The 18,418-nt window shown below is 40.1% G+C and overlaps 1 protein-coding gene across 1 annotated transcript; it reads right to left on the bottom strand.

Annotated features, from left to right (window-relative positions):
- Positions 1-2,562: 2,562 nt before the first annotated feature.
- Positions 2,563-3,488, bottom strand: LOC122472310 (testis-specific H1 histone). Its single transcript, XM_043561730.1, has one exon. It carries the CDS (start codon positions 3,486-3,488, stop codon positions 2,745-2,747), a length of 744 nt encoding a protein of 247 aa, XP_043417665.1. The 3' UTR covers positions 2,563-2,744.
- Between the last annotated feature and the right edge of the window lie 14,930 nt (positions 3,489-18,418).

The following is an 18,418-nucleotide window of genomic DNA, read 5'->3' as shown; positions in this document are numbered from 1 at the left end:
TTTTTAAAGGCCATTTGTATTTTTTGTTAACTGTTTTATCAACAACCATCGAATAGTTGATGCAAAAGGGCATCTAAGCTTTGTTACAACTCTAAAGTCCAACAATTTTCTGATCATCATCATCGACTAGGCAGTTGAAAGCAAAGAATTGAGGTCAGGATGTTCCATTTGCTCTGACTAATGTTAAATACCCAAATATGGCACTAGAGTGTGAGCAGTGAGAAGTGGGGATTATGCTTTATCCATCTTTATTCAGCAAAGCACCCAGAATCTTGTAGGCATTTAGTTATTAGTGAACACTTGGGATGAGATTACCTATTCTTGGGAATTCCTTTCACAGAAGTACCCACCTAGCATTATAATCTAGATAATCTGGATAGCTTGCCAATGAGTAAAGTCATTTCTTATATTTCATTGGAGTACAGCCACCCAAAAGCTTATGAATGAAAAATAATCTGTAGTGACCATTGATAGCTATTACAGTCAGGATCTGACACTTAATACATTCAATAAATGTACTGACTGAATGGATGGAAATTTGCTTAAATGAAATCATCACAACACAAACAGAACTGTGATGGTTCTTAGGAAATCTAGAAAAATGTTTGCCCCTGTTTTGCATCCCATCTTAGGAGAAAAGGTATCTAGTTCTAGATCATCTGATTCTTTAGGTAAAAACTTGCCAGGACTATAGGGGCATCTGGGTGGCTCAGTCAGTTAAGCACTCAACTTCGGCTCAGGTTATGATCTCATGGTTTGTGGGTTCGAGCCCCGCATCAAGCTCCACACTGACAATGTGGAGCCTCCTTGGGATTCTCTCCCCCTCTCTCTGCCTCTCCCTGATTCACACTTTCTCTAAATAAAAATGAAATAATAAAACCTCCCAGGACTATAAAGGGGCAATACATCTGGCTACCACAAGGACATCTGATTAACTTTGTTCCAATTGTGTTCAATAGACAATGTTTTTCACAGCCTCTTTTCAGATGGCTCCCTATTCTCTGATTCTGTTTGCTTCATTCTGCTACTCACAGACAATTCAAGAACACAATGAACCTAATTACAGCAAGGGGAAATTTCAAAGTTCAAATCATCTATAGATGAGATATACTTCAAGCATTTTACTATTAGCTTTGCATAGGTTTAAAGTGGTAATTCTTATTTAAGGGTGTGAGGGGGTGATTATTAGCATCACTTAAGCTTTCTTTTCTTCTTGTGTGGTTGTTTTGTTTTGTTTTGTTTTTTGTAAATACACATACTCTGTTCCCCCTTGTAGGTGATATCAGACTCTTGGCAAAAGCTTGGTCAGGTACACTCTGAAAAAGCTCCCCAGGTTGTCCCAACATCTTCCCACCTCCAACGATCACTCTCACCTCTTTTCAAGAATAAAAAGCACCTTCCCAGTTGTTCCCTTTCCCCTATTTGTTTGGCTTCAGTTGGAAACAGCGTCATTTCCCTGAACCAGCAACTTTGATGTTTACTTCCCTAGGGACCACTTCCGTGTCCTGTCACGACCTATGGCATGAGAACTACTCCCATGCTGCTCTTAACCTTTGCTTTCAGAACTAAAAGAAATCATACATTTGCTCCATATTTGATATATAGTATTCAATGCCTGTTGTTTTTTAAGAAAAGCAAAAGACTTAGCTATTCATTAGCCTTCCCCATCTTATATTTCTGATAAGCATTCTATAAATCTTTGTTGTTTGTTTTGCATTCATAAATCTTGATAATATCCTCTCTTATAGTTAGTGCTTTCCCAGTTGATAACTCCTTTACTGAATTTTGGCAAGAAAAGCCTATGTCATGATATTTTAAGTACTTCTTATTTTACTAACACTTAAATCATCCTAGCCCAATTCCAACTCTTTTTTTACAGAGAAGGAAAACCAAGCTATGAACAGGTAAGTAACAACTCAGCCAAGGTCAGAGTGGCAGAACTTTGACTAGAATCCTGGTCTCATTAAGTACTGATCCTGTATAGTTTTCTGCTATAGTCATTATTACATAATCACAAATTATTTATACTCATTAAAATCTCAGTAATGAGCACCTACCCTGTGCCAAGCTCTGTGCTAGATGCTTTCACACTCTCCTTTAAGTGAAGAGTAACATATAAGACAAAGTTTTAAAGTTAAGATTATCAAGTCAAGCAAAAACTATAAACCCATTACAATTTTGGGAGAAGGGCCTTTTTCCTAAAAGGAATTTCAGTTAAGAACACTTTGGATCAGTGAGACCACTCAACTTAAAGGTTGTCTATTTTCTTGTCCCAACGATGCCCCCCACTTTGCTCTCTACATGCCCTTCTCCCCCAAACTCAATTTGGATTTGATAGGGTGTCTAACGTTAATTCAGTACTTCTATCTAATCTCATCAAGTTGCTGCTTTTCTACTACCTATTTTCTTTTTTCCTTCTGAAAGGCATTTTCCCAGGTCCTGAAGCAGGAATAGAATCCCAACGTCTCCTTGTCTCTTCACCCCATATGCCTCTGCTATAGGTCTCACCTCACCACCCACCCTTACCCTTCCTGGTACAGCAAAGACGAAACAGACACAATGTAGTGGAAAGGTCTTGTGTATAGTTTTGTCCACTTCAGTGTGTGAGAGCTGCTCTCATTAGAGCCTAAGGGGAAAGGCATCTGTGCCTGGAGGAAGGGAAATTGCTCCCACACTACAGGCATCCGGCTGCATACGGAGGACTTTAAGCTTTAGTAGAAGTCTTTGTGCGAACAGCCCTTGGGTCATGCATGGGTCTTCCCCTGACTGCTAAAATTTAGGTCACTTTTAACCAAGGATGTCTTCTGGATGGTGCGTTTTACCAACGTCTCCTGGTCCTGCTGCTTCTCTTCCCTGGGCTTCGAGCTTGGCCTCTTCTCTCCGGTCCTAGGCCTGACGTCTTCCTTCATGGCCCGACCTCTCCCCTGGTTCATCACCTTGGCCCTTGCTCCCTCCTTGGCTTTGGAACGCACCGAGTCCTTGGCTCTTGGCCTGACCTTCCTCATCCTCGTGTTTCCCTTCGTGCTCCGTCTCCATAATTCCCTGGCCTTCTTGGCCGCCCTGCGATGCGTGCTGCGCCTCCGTGGGCTCCGTGGCCTAGAAGGAGTCCTCCTCGAAGAGCGCACGTCCCCCTCCAACCTCGGGCGTCCCGGCTTTCTCTTCGGCTTTGGACTCTTCCAAACCCTGAAGTAGCCGGAGGCATCGCTACCGCTGACTCGGAGAAGCGTGCCCTTAACATCAGATCTGGGTGCTTCGCCTGAGTGGCGGCACTTCCGGCGCACTTCGTAGCCAGCATTTCCGAGCTCCTTCTTGAGAGTGGCCAGAGTCAGCCCTTTGTGTGCTGTGATGGCTCGGAGCAACAACTGGGACACTTTGAGCACCGAGGGCGGACCCCGCCTTGGCGGTGCCCTGAGAGTTTTTTCCGTGGCCTGCTGGGTTTTAACTTCAGTGCCTTTGGATTCGCCAGTGGGCCCAGGCACCTCAGCCATGGCCCCGCTCCCGCCTCCGCGGGGCCACTGCTCTGGGCCTCCCCAGCCAAGGCGGGAGCTAAAGCTGAGACTGGCTGGACCACGTCACAATGGCAAGGCCCCACAGAGATGTTCAGGTCGTGGTTAGGGAGCTGCCAGATCCCACCCAGGTAGGGTGTCCAATCAGACTTAACTTTCTTCTAGGTCTAAACCAATCCAGAACTTCAGTGCCTCTGCACCCATAAGAATCACCCTTAGGATCCCAGGGTGCCCCGCCCCTTATTGTGCTACCACTTCTTGACCTTGATCTCAACCATTTACTTAAGTTCACTATTTTTCCGTGGTCCTGAATACCATTGACCCACATTTCCCTAAGGTGAAAGAAGCTGCCCCCAACTATCTAAAACAGGTCATACGATGCCTTTAAAAAAAAAAAAAAAAATGTGGTAGTCTAGCAAACAACCCCCGACCTAGAAACTCCCACCTTTTCCGCCCACCAGTTAGAGATCTATGGTCATGCCTCCCTGATGTGTCTCATGACACGGTGGATTCTATGCAAGAATATGAAGGAAAGAAGGAACCACTAAACCACTACCCTAAACAATGATTCCTACATCTGAAATTCAGATGCCTCATTCGGTTGGATTGGAACAGTCCAGTTTACAAATAGCCTAAGAACTCTGGTATAATCATTATTCTTTGAGCAGACTTTGCTTTTCTGCCTCTTGTCCTTCTTCTTGGATTGCCCACCCCTTTTCTCTGCCCAGTATAGCCTGTTCATCTTTCAGAGTCCTGCAAAATACCTTTTTCACTGAAGCCCCCTCATTCTTTTGGTCAAATGATTTCTCTCAACTACCACATTAAAATTTTGCAATGCTATACTGCATTTTCTTTATTTTAAATTAATTCGGTACTAGAGGATACAATGAGGTACAATAGTTTTAACAAGAAAACAGCCTAGACTCAGAGCTGTAAGACATAGACACATACCCCAGCTCTTGAACAGCCATGTGGCATTGCTAAATCCCTCCATATCTTTGGATCTGACTTTTTTATCTTAAAAAAAAAAAAAGCCAATAATACGTTCCTACCAACATCACAGAATTATTGCAAAAATTCAGAAGAGGTGATGGTAGATGACAAAGGACTACCCAAATATAAGGCATAACATTAACTTTACCCTGAATGTTTATATCTTTCCAACTAAATTAAAAGGTCCCTGACAGCCAAATAGCCTTTGAATTTCTATGGTCCATGCTGCACTCAACATTATTCTTTATTAAACACAGCAGGCATTTAATTGAGTCTGTGTAAGCTCCTCTCTGGTGAGGAGACTTTCTCTGGATTCAAAGGAAACTCCCAGAAAATCAGGAGAAAGGAGCAGGATGAATCTCAAAGGGTTGAAAAGGAAGCTAGTTGCTCAAGGACTTACTATTTTGGACACAGTTTAGTGGGAATTATTCAGAGAACACTTCAAATTGCAAAGCATATCCTACTTCTCCAAAGGACATTCACATATACCCAGAAGTCACAGTCTAGACTGTGACATGGTTTCTCCCAGGAATAAAAGTGCTAGAAAGTAGCTTAGACCAGTGCTTCTTAAACTTTAATGTGTACTTCAAAAAGTACTGATTCCAGTACATTAGGTCTGGAATGAGGCCAGAGGTTTTATCTTTCCAACAAGCTCCTAGGTAGTTCCATCTGGTTATAAAACAACCCTTAGAGGGAGTGGGGAGGAGACAGAACGGGAGAGGCAAGAGATTAGATTGGAAAGGTAGGTTAGGGCCAAGGTGTGAAGGACATAACATAAAAATGACACAGCTATAAGTAGTTACACAGCAGTAAGTGGTAGAGTGTGGATTCATGCCTAAGTCTACTGAATTCTAAGGCCTGAGTTACTAACTACTGAGCTAGGTTTCCTTTTCTCCAAGGTTGACCCTCCCCACACCTTTATGTATCTCCACCACAGAGCAAGAGGAAGTTTGTCTCCACAATTACAGCTCAGAATCAAAAGGATCTACCAGCACTCATTGTACCTTCTCCCAGTCTTTAAATTAGAGCAGGGTACTGTGGATCTCTAAGAACAGGAGAGTAACACATCAGCACAGGGACAATGCATGAATGAAGAGCTGCCAGATGGAGAGGCAGAGCCACATGGAGCAGGATTTCTCTCATTCGTGTAGTCTCTTGGTCTGGCTATGCTTCCTGTTTACAGAGGTCAGTGGCCATAGGATGGGGCAACCACTAGAGATAAAAGGGCAAAACTGTTTGCTTTGAGAATAAGAGGAAGGTAAACAAAGTCTGACCTTCATATCAACTGGCTCCAGGTAAAAATAGGTTGGCTGCACACAATGGTATCATCATGAGAGAAAGACAAGAACCAAATCAACCATGTTTATTGATACCCCAGTGATGAGAAAAGAGGCCAAATAGAAACCTTTGGGAGAGGGTGAAATTAAAGGAAAAGAAACATATAAAAGCAAAATAAAATAAAACATTTTCACTTATATATAACCATTCATTTATACATAGATTTCTGTATGAATATACTCTAAGTAATAGAGGAAAAACAAAAATGAGAGGTAGGAAACAAATGCCCTACTACCACTCAGCTGGTTCAGAGGTTAAGAAAGCCAGCTAGCTGACAGAAACTTTCTATAGCACCAATCCCTTGGAGTTACTTTGTTCCTCTTTGGAATAAATCTACTTGCCAGCCCTCTTATTCTGATGCCCCAAAACAAAAAGACATTTCAAAAAAAAAAAAAAGAAAAGATTTCATTAGGAAAAAGATTTCATTAGGAAAAGATTCACTACAAACCAGCATCATACCTCTAATTAGGAGACACCAACTCCAGCTCCAGAAAAACAAAACTGAACCATCTTTTCCAATTGTAATGGTCTATGATTACAAACCAGAAGTTACCACCTAGCACCACCCTGTTTTGAAAAAGATCAATAGCTCTTAATTTCTGGAAGCTTTGGAGTTAAGGGGGTGGGGGCAGAGGAGAAAAAAGGATACTTGGGAATAATGTTTAGCCTAAATCCTTCTGCTTCAAGTTCCAGAGCAAGATCATATTGTTCTCTGTTGGTAACAAGACTCTTCTATGATGGTCATGATTCTGTGAGGTCTCCAGAGGAACTTGGTTGCCTTAGACAGGGCTACCTTTAATTACTTACAAAATTCTAGAACATCAGATTTCATTAATCTCACTCCCTCACATAGAGTTATGCAGCTCTAACTTCATTAAGGATAACTCCATGTAAGGGTACAGCAAAATTTAGTAGCACACTCTGATCTAACTTCAATCTATACCTCACTGTCCCTCCTTGATCCACAGGCCTGCGGCCCCAAGGTTCTAGGTCTCACTCAATTATCTTGGATTGACTCAATTTATCTCTCCCAAAACCAAATGACATTAACCTGTTCAATAATCTATTATAACTCCCCCACTGACCTTAAACTGTTAGTTGTTTTTCCCCAAAAGACTCCTTTTCTCTCCTGAACTACTACTCTGTGCCTGGCACAACAGTCATTTCAACAAATAAACCCACCAGTCCACTCATGGCTTTTGGGAGGACTAAAGTAGTTCACACAAACGAATGCGAAAATAAAATATCAAGATTCCATAAAAGCATGGAAACAGACTAGCAATTGGGCATTCATCCTTCTAATCCTCAGCATCATTGTTCATAAGAGAGTCTAGACAATCTAGATCCAGGTGATCTTACTGGAGGACCAGGAAAATCTCTCAGCAATTATGTAAAAAATAAGATCTGGTCTCCCTGACTCCTCCCAGGAAGCTCTAAACACCTAGTGTAACACACCCCTCCCCACAAATATAAAATCTATACTCACCCCTCCAAAAATGACAAGAGAGACATAAGGGCTTTGGTATTAGCAAAATCCTACCCAAGTTATTTTTCTCACCCAAAGGTGTGCTATATAAATTAAATCTCTCAGAAATTACATCAAGCATCATTAATAGTTAAGTCTTTCCATGATCCCACAATGTGGGACCTCTAAGAACCATTCTGCTATAGTCAGTTAAATCTCAAAACTGAAAACCCATTTCTCTAAGGATTTTTACTTTCAATATGAGGCTTAGGTCATCCCTAGACACAGATAAGCTGCAGTCCCAGAATAACACTACATGCTGGGCATCATTCATTTCTGTTATAGTAACTCCCAGCCATCAAACCCCTTTGTCAATTCCCAAATTACAGTATAAATGAAGCCAAAGCAGAAACACACAAAAAAATGGCAGAGTAATAAATCAGTTACCATAGATATGTAACTCTTGTAGTCTGAAAATTGAAATATCTCAGACCTATAACCACTACAAGGAACCTTATTTCTATCCTAATCTTTGCAAATCTAAAATTCCAGGAAATCCAAATTCACTAACTAAAAATTTCTTTCCTCCAAATTAAATGGTGTAAATAAACGCCCACGCTCAGGAATACAACCAAGAGCAAGACTGATTTGCATTCACAATTCACAATACACTTCCTGGAATTATCCTGAATAATTTCCCCCATTTTTTCCTTCAAACCTGCAGTTCTAAATATTTCATTTCAAAAACACTTACCTCTCCATTTCCTAGGAATAATTACATCTAGTTTTCTATTTTAATCCTACTCTTCTTCCTGGCTTTTTCTCAGCTTTTGATCCATCTAGGGAAGAAGAGCTACTTTTTATTGAAGGCCTATGGATCAGGTATTATGTAGAAGTTATCACTAATTCTTTCAACAGCACTGAAAACTGGATAATATTATTCACATTTACAGATGACAAGGTAAGTGGTGTACTGAAGGAAAAGTTTGGAATGAGAATTCTCTACACCTCACAATTAAGCCTACCAAGGATTCCTATTTTTCATTTTCCACTTAGAAAAAAAGAAATCGCCACACCAGCTCTTATATCATTTCACTAATCAAAGCTTTGGGCAAGAAATTCAGATTCCCCTTTCCTCACTATACCTTCTACCATACTAGTTATGCCAGTTGCCAAATTATTACTTTTGTTACCTGAATGTGAAAATGGATCTGGGCCTTTTAAATATTTTTCCTTTTCCAGCTGACGTGATGTTAAGCTTTATAAGTAAAGGGTACTGCAGAGACTTTGCAGGAGGAAAGGGTTTTCCCTTTCAGTTTGGTTCTCTGGTCCTTCACCAGGTTGCTAGAGCAGAGGTTGGAACACTGTGGCCCATGGGCCAAAACCAGCCTGCTGCGTATTTTTGTATGGTGTGTAGGCACAACTCATGTGGACTAGCACTTTGAGCTGCAGAGAACAAGACATAATGTCCCCACCTCATTTCACAGTCCACTCCCAACATATGCTTCCCTGGCCTGGGCCGTGCCTCACCACTCTCTAGGGCCAGTGCTGGCCCCATACACAGTCCCCATTCTCCACTGGTGGCAAATGAAAAACAAATTTATATCTTTTTAAAAAAAATTTTTTTTAATTATTATTTATTTTGAGAGAGCACACGAGCTGGGGAGAGGCAGAGAGAGAGGAGAAAGAGAGAGAATCCCAAGCAGACTCTGCACTGTCAGTACAGAGCCCAGTGTGGCACTTGACCTCACGAACTGCAAGATCATGACCTGAGCTGAAATCAAGAGTTGGACACTTAACCAACTGAGCCACCCAGGTGGCTAAAAGACCTACCTTTACCTTTAACAAGGTAGGAGTAACTTTTCATGAGAAAAACGCATAGAATACCATAGTTAATAACTTGAAAAATTTTAAGCACAATACTCATGTTTAACAACACACTAATAAAACTGAGATGGATCAAAGAGTTAAACATATAAAATGAAAGCAGGAAGAAGTTTATGTATTTATCTGATTTTAGGAAGAAGAAATATTTTCTAAGTATAAAATTAATGGAAGATACCACAGAGTAAATACATGATTATATAAAAATCTAAAGGTTTTGCGCATTAAAGGATTAAGACAAGAGTGAAAAAGCAAACTGAGGAAAAATCTGCCAAAACAGTCTAAGAGTTATTTCAAAATTAAGAGTAAACCCCCAAATTAAGCAATATATAAATGAAAATAATGGTTACTATGTGAAAAAACAAGCTCTTCCCTTGACTATAACATTACAAAGGAAGTAATAATTTTTGACCTATCAAAGTAACAAAGATTATTTTTTAATAAAAACAGAGATAAGAGACTTCTATTCCCTGATAAGATAATCACTTCCACTCAACCTCTCCTATAAATAAAAACCTTGGACTAAAATATATAAAACTACCAGAAGCCTCTAAAAAGCAGATAAAAGCAGGCAGACTGGCTCAGGGTCTCAGGACTTAGGGGACACAGTAGCTGCAAGTTCCTTGAGTTTTCTTTTTTGCCTCATATATATTCTGGACGCTAGAGCAGCCTAAAAACCAGAACTTCCAATGGCCCAGACAGGAAGAAAAAAAAAAAAAAAGGAGAAAATTCTATTCTGTCTAGCTATAGGACTGGCAAAAGGGAGCATCATGGAATGGAATCTTTCCAATTTTTACCTATCCTATTCCAGGTGGTTATCCTCAAACTACCAGCACTCCTTCCCCTCCTCACAACCAGTGAGGTAGCTCCTGAAAGGCAAACCCTATTTCAGCCTTCTACTCTATTCCAGGGAAGTGCCAATAAAGAGGCAGAGCAACTCCTCCTCCCCACTGTGCAGCAGTAGCAGATTCCGCATAACATAATCCTACAGCAACACTGTAGGGACTCAGCAGAATGGAGATGACAGAAGAAAGAGTCACTGAGCTTGAAGATTAAAAAAAAAAGTATTCAATGTAAACAAGGAAAAAAAATTAAATGAGTTGAAAATAGTCTTAGAGACCTGTAGGACAATATCAAAAGGAACAATATTCATGTCACAGAAGTTTCAGAGGGAGAAGAGAAAGAGACTGGAGCAGAAAAAATACATAATCATACATACATATAAAATAGTTGAAAATTACCCAAATTTAGTGAAAGGTATAAATTCACAGATTCAAAAAGCACAGCAAAACCCAAACAGATGAACTTAAAATTATAGTCAGACACATCATAGTCAAACTACTTAAAAACTGAAAGAAAAAAACCTGAAAAGCAGACCAAGAAATACAAGACATTACATTAAGGGGAACAAAGCCTCAAATCATGGCATTCAGGCCATTAGTTAGTGGAACATTTTTAAAAGACCAATTATTGGTCCAGATGGCTTCTAAAATCCCTTCTGTGGGTTGCAAATTGAATATGGTGTTTGCATGTAATTGAATGGACAACTGTACACACACATGAAAAGGAGATACTGAATAATTCACTAAAGTGTACTACCTTCTCTGCATGAGAAGGATTAGAGAGAAAAAGAAAAGGCCTTACTGTTCCCTAGGGCACTGATTCTCAAAATGTAGTCCTTATACCCCTGGGAAAGTCAAGACTTTCAGGGGAGTATCACGAGGTCAAAACTTTTCATAATAATCCTTAGAAACTATTCACCTGTGTTGACCTTGACTCCAATAGTGCAAAACCAATAGTGGGTAAAACTGCTGGCGTTTAAGCATGAATCAAGGCAGTGGCACCAAAGTGTACTAGAAGACACTATATTCTTCACCACTACACACTTCTAGAAAAGAAAGGGAAGAAAAGTTTTACTTTAAATATCGTTGATGAAGCAATAAAAACTAATTTTATTAAATCCAAACCCTTGACTACCCTTTTTTTAATATTCTGTGTAGCAAAATATTTATATTTATTTTTATCTTTACTTTTTATCTTATTTATTTAAAACTTTATATTATTTTTATTTATATTTATGACTGTATACCTAAACCAATTCTACTATGTACTGTCCCAAAGAAAACAGGGTGAGCAACATTTCCCCTGCTTATTCTACCTTCGTCCTGTTCACGTCCTATACTGACCACGTAATGAGTCTCCTGCCTCTTCCCTTGCTGTAGAATATTTGTGTTCGAAAAGCCTCCATTTCTGGATCTGCTAAAATCATTCTTCAAAAATTCGCAAACTTCCCCACCTCCAAAAGTGAAGGTTCACAAACAGACCTGGCAGGGATGCAGGCATAAGACTCGCCAGGGAGGTGGAGGGGCCCTCAGAAGACCAGAGGAATCCAAATTAAAATGATGGTTCACAGTTAACCTAATTCGGAGAGAGGGCACAGCCTCCCCAGGCTGCCCCGCCCTCTGACCTAGAAAACCCGGAACTCACGAGTCAATAGTGGCCAAGCCCAGGAATTATAGTGGGCGGTGCTTCCCTGCAAGAACAAAACAAAACAAAACAAAACAAAACAAAACACCTCAAACCTCCTCCCAGGAGCCTCCGCGCGGTGAGAAAAGCAAATGTTAGCCAATGAGAGCAGCTGTTCCGTGGCTTTCCCGCCCTATACCCCAAAGGCTGAAGGAAGGCGGCTCTTTAGAGCCAGCGGGGAGTTATAAAGGACCTCGGTAGCTGCTGCCAGAGAGCACCTGCCCCGCGTGGGATAAGAGGAACAAAAAAAGCTAAATAATAGTCAAAGGAGGAAATGCGACCATTATTAGGTAAGGCCTAGGAGCGAAAGGAACACTGAGAATGAAGGTTACTTTGTGAGGCTGGGGAAAGGAAAATGTTGGCCAAGTGGATGGAGGAAGAGACTCTTGGAGGTGGGAAAGAGTTGCTTGTGAAAGGTTTAGACCGGGCAGAGAACAGGTAACAAGGCATTTAGTCAGAAAGAATGGCATGGGCAGGGCCACAAGACGTCCTTTCTCCTGCGCCTAGACCAGGTATTTCTGAATAGTCCACAAAATATATCCTTTCCCTTCCTGTGTTCACCTGCAAGTGTTTCCTTGTCCTCTGAAGAGCTTTCCTACTACAGGTGATGGTGTTTCGGAGTGATGGTGGGGCTCCAGAGCTGATGGCCAAGAAAGAATTCTTGAAAAGTCTTTGGTGCAAAAAGGTGATTTTATTAAAGCACAAGGACAGGACCCGTGGGCAGAGAGAGCTGCACTGGGGTTGTGACGGGTAACTGGTTATATACCTGCAGGTTGGGAGGGGTTTAGGGATAGAGTAAGTGTCTAACGTATTTTGGAAGCAAGGTTTCCAGGACCTTAACAGGCTAGTGTTGTGAGGAAAACGCTATTTATTGCTGTTTAGTAGAACCTCAGTCATGAGACCGTTTAGATGTATATCAGAGGGCCATAAGCTTGGAGTGTGATTGCCAGCATATATCTTGGGGCAGTTGAGATAAAAGAAGTAGGCTTATAGGATGCTGGGGGGTAAGGATAATGTTAAGCCAAGATTCCCTTTTGCCGGTAGCAAAGCTCATCCAGGCAGCTGAGCTCCTAGAGGAAGATCACTCTGCCTGTTTCAAGGACTTGTCAACGGACTGTAGGCAATAAGGGAATTTAATTTGTCATTTGGCCTTAGTTTCCCACATCGCCATGGCAAGCACTTAAACTCCTTTCTTTTGTTCTTGGGTAGCCAGGAGTGTCCGAGGAATATCACATATATCCCACCTGGGGTTGGAGGCTGGGGCGGGGTGGGGGTGGGGGTTGCTGTTAGCCTGTACTTTGCCAAGGGAGCTTGCCCCGTTTTCCCTCATCAGTCACTATGCTGTACATTACATACCCATGACTTATTTTATAACTGGAAATTTGTTTCACCCATTTCACTGATCTATCCCACCCCCCCCCCACCCCCCACCTCTGGCAACCACCAATCTGTTCTCTATCTATGAGTTGGGTTTTTTCTTGTTTTTGTTGTTGTTTTGTTCTGGGTTTTTTTTTGTTTTTATTTATTTTTTAATATAATTTATTGTCAAGTTGATTTCCATACAACACCCAGTGCTCATCCCAACAAGTGCCCTCCTCCATGCCTATCACCCACTTTCCCCTCTCTCCCACCCTCCATCAACCCTGTTTGTTCTCAGTCCTTAAGAATCTGTTACGGTTTGCCTCCCTCCCTCTCTGTTTGTAACTATTTTTTCCCCTTCCCCTCCCCAATGGTCTTCTGTTCAGTTTCTCAAGATCCACATATGAGTGAAAACATATGGTATCTGTCCTTCTCTGACTGACTTATTTCACTCAGCATAATACCCTCCAGTTCCATCCACATTGCTGCAAATGGCCAGATTTCATTCTTTCTCATTGCCAGGTAGTATTCCATTGTAAATATAAACCACATCTTCTTTATCCATTTGTCAGTTGATGGACATTTAGGCTCTTTCCATAATTTGGCTATTGTTGAGAGTGCTGCTATAAACATTGGGGTACAAGTGCCCCTATGCATCAGTATTCCTGTATCCCTTGGATAAATTCCTAGCAGTGCTATTGCTGGGTCATAGGGTAGATCTATTTTTAATTTTTTGAGGAACCTCCACACTGTTTTCCAGAGCGGCTGCACAAGTTTGCATTTCCACCAGCAGTGCAGGAGGGTTCCCGTTTCTCCACATCCTCACCAGCATCTATAGTCTCCTGATTGGTTCATTTTAGCCACTCTGACCGGCATGAGGTGGTATCTCAGTGTGGTTTTGATTTGTATTTCCCTGATGAGGAGTGATGTTGAGCATCTTTTCATGTGTCTGTGGGCCATCTGGATGTCTTCTTTGCAAAAGTGTGTATTCACGCCTTCTGTCCATTTCCTAACTGGATTATTTGTTTTTCGGGTGTGGAGTTTGGTGAGTTCTTTGTAGATTTTAGATACTAGCCCTTTATCTGATATGTCATTTGCAAATATCTTATCCATTCCGTCAGTTGCCTTTTAGTTTTGTTGATTGTTTCCTTTGCTGTGCAGAAGCCTTTTATCTTGATGAGGTCCCAATAGTTCATTTTTGCTTTTAATTCCCTTGCCTTTGGAGATGTGTCGAGTAAGAAATTGCTGCGGCTGAGGTCAAAGAGGTTTTTGCCTGCTTTCTCCTCTAGGGTTTTGATGGTTTCCTGTATCAAATTCAGGTCCTTCATCCATTTGAGATTATTCTTGTGTATGATGTAAGAAAGTTGTCTAGTTTCATTCTTCTTCATGTTGCTGTCCAGTTCTCCCAAAACGATTTGTTGAAGAGACTTTTTTTTCCAGTGGATACTCTTTCCTGTTTTGTCAAAGATTAGTTGGCCATACATTTGTGGGTCCAGTTCTGGGTTCTCTATTCTATTCCATTGGTCTATGTGTCTGTTTTTGTGCCAATACCATACTGTCTTGATAATTACAGCTCTGTAGTAGAGGCTAAAGTGTGGGATTGTGATGCCTCCCGCTTTGGTTTTCTTCTTCAATATTACTTTTGCTATTTGGGGTCTTATGTGGTTCCATACAAATTTTAGGATTGTTTATTCTAGCTTTGAGAAGAATGCAGGTCAATTTTGATTGGGATTGCATTGAATGTGTAGATTGCTTTGGGTAGTATTGACATTTTAACAATATTTAATCTTCCAATCCATGAGCATGGAATGTTTTTCCATTTCTTTGTGTCTTCTTCAATTTCCTTCATGAGCTTTCAATGGTTTTCAGCTTACATGTCTTTTACATCTTTGGCTAGGTTTATTCCTAGGTATTTTATGGTTCTTGGTGCAATTGTAAATGGGATCAGTTTCTTGATTTCTTTTTCTGTTGCTTCATTATTGGTGTATAGAAATGCAGCCGCTTTCTGTACATTGATTTTGTACCCTGCAACTTTGCTGAATTCATGTATCAGTTCTAGGAGTCTTTTGGTGGAGGCTTTTGGGTTTTCCATGTAGAATATCATGTCATCTGCAAAAGGAAATTTTGACTTCTTCTTTGCCAATTTTGATGCCTTTTATTTCATTTTGTTGTCTAATTGCTGATGCTAGGACTTCCAACACTGTGTTAACTAACAGTGGTGAGAGTGGACTTCCCTATTGTGTTCCTTATCTCAGGGGGGAGCTCTCACTTTTTCCCCATTGAGGATGATATTAGCTGTGGGCTTTTCATATATGGCTTTTATGATGTTTAAGTATGTTCCTTCTATCCCAACTTTCTTGAGGGTTTTATTAAAAAAAATGCTGTATTTTGTCAAATGCTTTTTTTACATCTATTGACAGGATCATATGGTTCTTATCCTTTCTTTTATTAATGTTATGTATCACATTGATTGATTTGCGGGTATTGAACCAGCCCTGCAGCCCAGGAATGAATCCCACTTGATCATGGTGAATAATTCTTTTTATATGCTGTTGAATTTGATTTGCTAGTATCTTTTTGAGGATTTTTTGCATCCATGTTCATCAGGGATGTTGGCCTGTAATGCTCCTTTTTTGTGGGGTGTCTGTCTGGTTTGGGAATCAAGGTAATGAGGGCTTCATAGAGTGAATCCAGAAGTTTTCCTTCCATTTCTATTTTTGGAACAGCTTGAGAAGGATAGGTTTAACTCTGCTTTAAATGTCTGGTAGATGGGGCGCCTGGGTGGCGCAGTCGGTTAAGCGTCCGACTTCAGCCAGGTCACGATCTCGCGGTCCGTGAGTTCGAGCCCCGCGTCGGGCTCTGGGCTGATGGCTCAGAGCCTGGAGCCTGTTTCCGATTCTGTGTCTCCCTCTCTCTCTGCCCCTCGCCTGTTCATGTTCTGTCTCTGTCCCAAAAATAAAAAAAAAAATTAAAAAAAAAAAAATTAAATAAAATAAATGTCTGGTAGAATTCCCCTGGGAAGCCATCTGGCCCAAGACTCTTTTTTGTTGGGAGACTTTTGATAACTGATTCAATTTCTTCACTAGTTATGGGTCTGTTCAAATTTTCTATTTCTTCCTGTTTGAGTTTTGGTAATGTGTGGGTGTCTAGGAATTTGTCCATTTCTTCCAGGTTGTCCAGTTTGTTGGCATATAATTTTTCATAGTATTCCCTGATAATTGCTTGTATTTCTGAGGGATTGGTTGTGGATAAATCCATTTTCATTCATAATTTTATCTATTTGGGTCCTCTCTCTTTTCTTTTTGAGAAGTCTGGCTTTGGGTTTATCAGTCTTGTTTATTTTTTCAAAAAAACAACTCTTACTTTCATTGATCTGTTCTACTGGTGTTTTTTTTTTGGATTCCATATTGTTTATTTCTGCTCTGATCTTTATTATTTCTCTTCTTCTACTGAGTTTGGGGTTTCTTTGTTGTTCTGCTTCTAGTTCCTTTAAGTGTGCTGTTAGATTTTGTATTTGGGATTTTTCTTGTTTCTTGAGATAGGCCTGGATTGCAATGTATTTTCCTCTTAGGACTACCTTTGCTGCATCCCAAAGGGTTTGGATTGTTGTGTTTTCATTTTCATTTGTTTCCATATATTTTTTCAGTTTATTCTTTAATAGCCTGGTTGACCCATTCGTTCTTTAGTATGATGTTCTTTAACCTCCATGCATTTGGAGGTTTTCCAAACTTTTTCCTGGGGGGGATTTCAAGTTTCATAGCATTGTGATCTGAAAGTCTGATCTCAATTCTTTTGTATTTATTGAGGGCTATTTTGTGAACCAGTATGTGATCTATCTTGAGGAATGTTCCACATGCACTCAAGAAGAATGTATTTTCTGCTGCTTTTGGATGAAAAGTTCTAAATATATCTGTCAAGTCTATCTGGTCTAGTGTATCATTCAGGGCCATTGTTTCTTTATTGGTTTTCCATCTAGATGATATGTCCATTGTTGTAAGTGGAGTATTAAAGTCCCCTGCAATTACCACATTCTTACCAATGAGATTGCTTAGATTTGTGATTAATTGTTTTATATACTTGGATGCCTTGAATTTGGTGCGTAAGCACTTAAAATTGTTAGGCCCTGTAATTATTATATAATGCTCTTCTTCATCTCTTGTTACAGTCTTTAGTTTAAAACCTAGTTTGTCTAATATAATTATGGTTCCAGCTTTCTTTTGACTTCCAGTAGCACATCAAACATTTTTTAATGGACAAGACTAAACTATCATAACTATGGATGCATATTTGTATGATAAAACTGTATTTTAAAAAAGCAAGGAGTGATTACTTTAAAAGTCATGTGAGCCTTTACATATGGGGGAAGAGAGAGGATTATTACTGGGACAAGGTTAATAGAATTTCTGGAGTGAGGTGCACAGTTCTATTTCTTCACCTGGGTTTCTCCTACTGGAGTCCATGAGGTACCAGTTTATTGTCTTCTACACTTGCCTAGTTATAGTTATTCATATAATTCATGCTAATTGAATTAATGTAATTCATAGTACAGTCTCAAGACATCTCACACTAAGGACAGAAAATCCTTACAAGATGGAGAGACGCTGAATTTTCCTGTCACCTATTGCACCCCTCGTGTTAGTGGGTTTTAATGTCTGAGGGCACTTATATGTGTGTTTATTAGGGAGGGGTAATACTCATAGTGACTTGTGTCTTAATTTTTAATAGTAAAGTTATAAACTTTATATTCAACTTGGATTTTTTGTAAATGTTTATGTTTATTTCTTTTGAGATTTAGTGCTCATTTAGTTCATAAATTTAACAAATTAAATTTCCTTAAATATTGAAACCATTTACAAACTTTCTCTCCAGCATTAAACCCTGTTATACACTGAAAGGATTCTGAACCACTTATTTGTCCTGAAATTACACCATCTTTCTCTTTCATATAATTCTTATGTGTGTCATGGTTGCCATTTTGTAGTCCTATTGATATTTACCACCTTCAGAAGTAAATTGTTCCCCTGACTACCATCTGTCAGGGTTCCTTTCCTCCTATGTAGGGCCCCTCCAATCAGAGTAAACATTAATTATCACTAGGTCACCTGTGATGGACCTTTAGCTGGTCAGTGTAAATTCAGTAGAATAATTTGCCTTAAAAAATACTGTGCTTACTGATATACTCAAATGCCTAGATATTGCAATAACAATATTCTTATCCACACTGACCAATTATTTTTTTTCTTCCTTTTCTTCAAACCTTTTTTTGGCTCACTTTCTTCCTTTTAACATCATTGACTGAGTCCAGTGGCTTAAATTGTAGCTATAACTTCAACACTGGGGGACATTG

Source organism: Prionailurus bengalensis, chromosome B4 (assembly GCF_016509475.1).
Source record: "Prionailurus bengalensis isolate Pbe53 chromosome B4, Fcat_Pben_1.1_paternal_pri, whole genome shotgun sequence".
NCBI lineage: Eukaryota > Metazoa > Chordata > Mammalia > Carnivora > Felidae > Prionailurus > Prionailurus bengalensis.
The sequence above is the reverse complement of the archived record's forward strand: the minus strand, read 5'-3'. Positions and strand labels throughout refer to the sequence as shown.

Excerpts from the sequence above, each read along its gene's own strand:
- LOC122472310 (XM_043561730.1), bottom strand. The coding sequence starts at position 3,488 with ATGGCTGAGGTGCCTGGGCCCACTGGCGAATCCAAAGGCACTGAAGTT.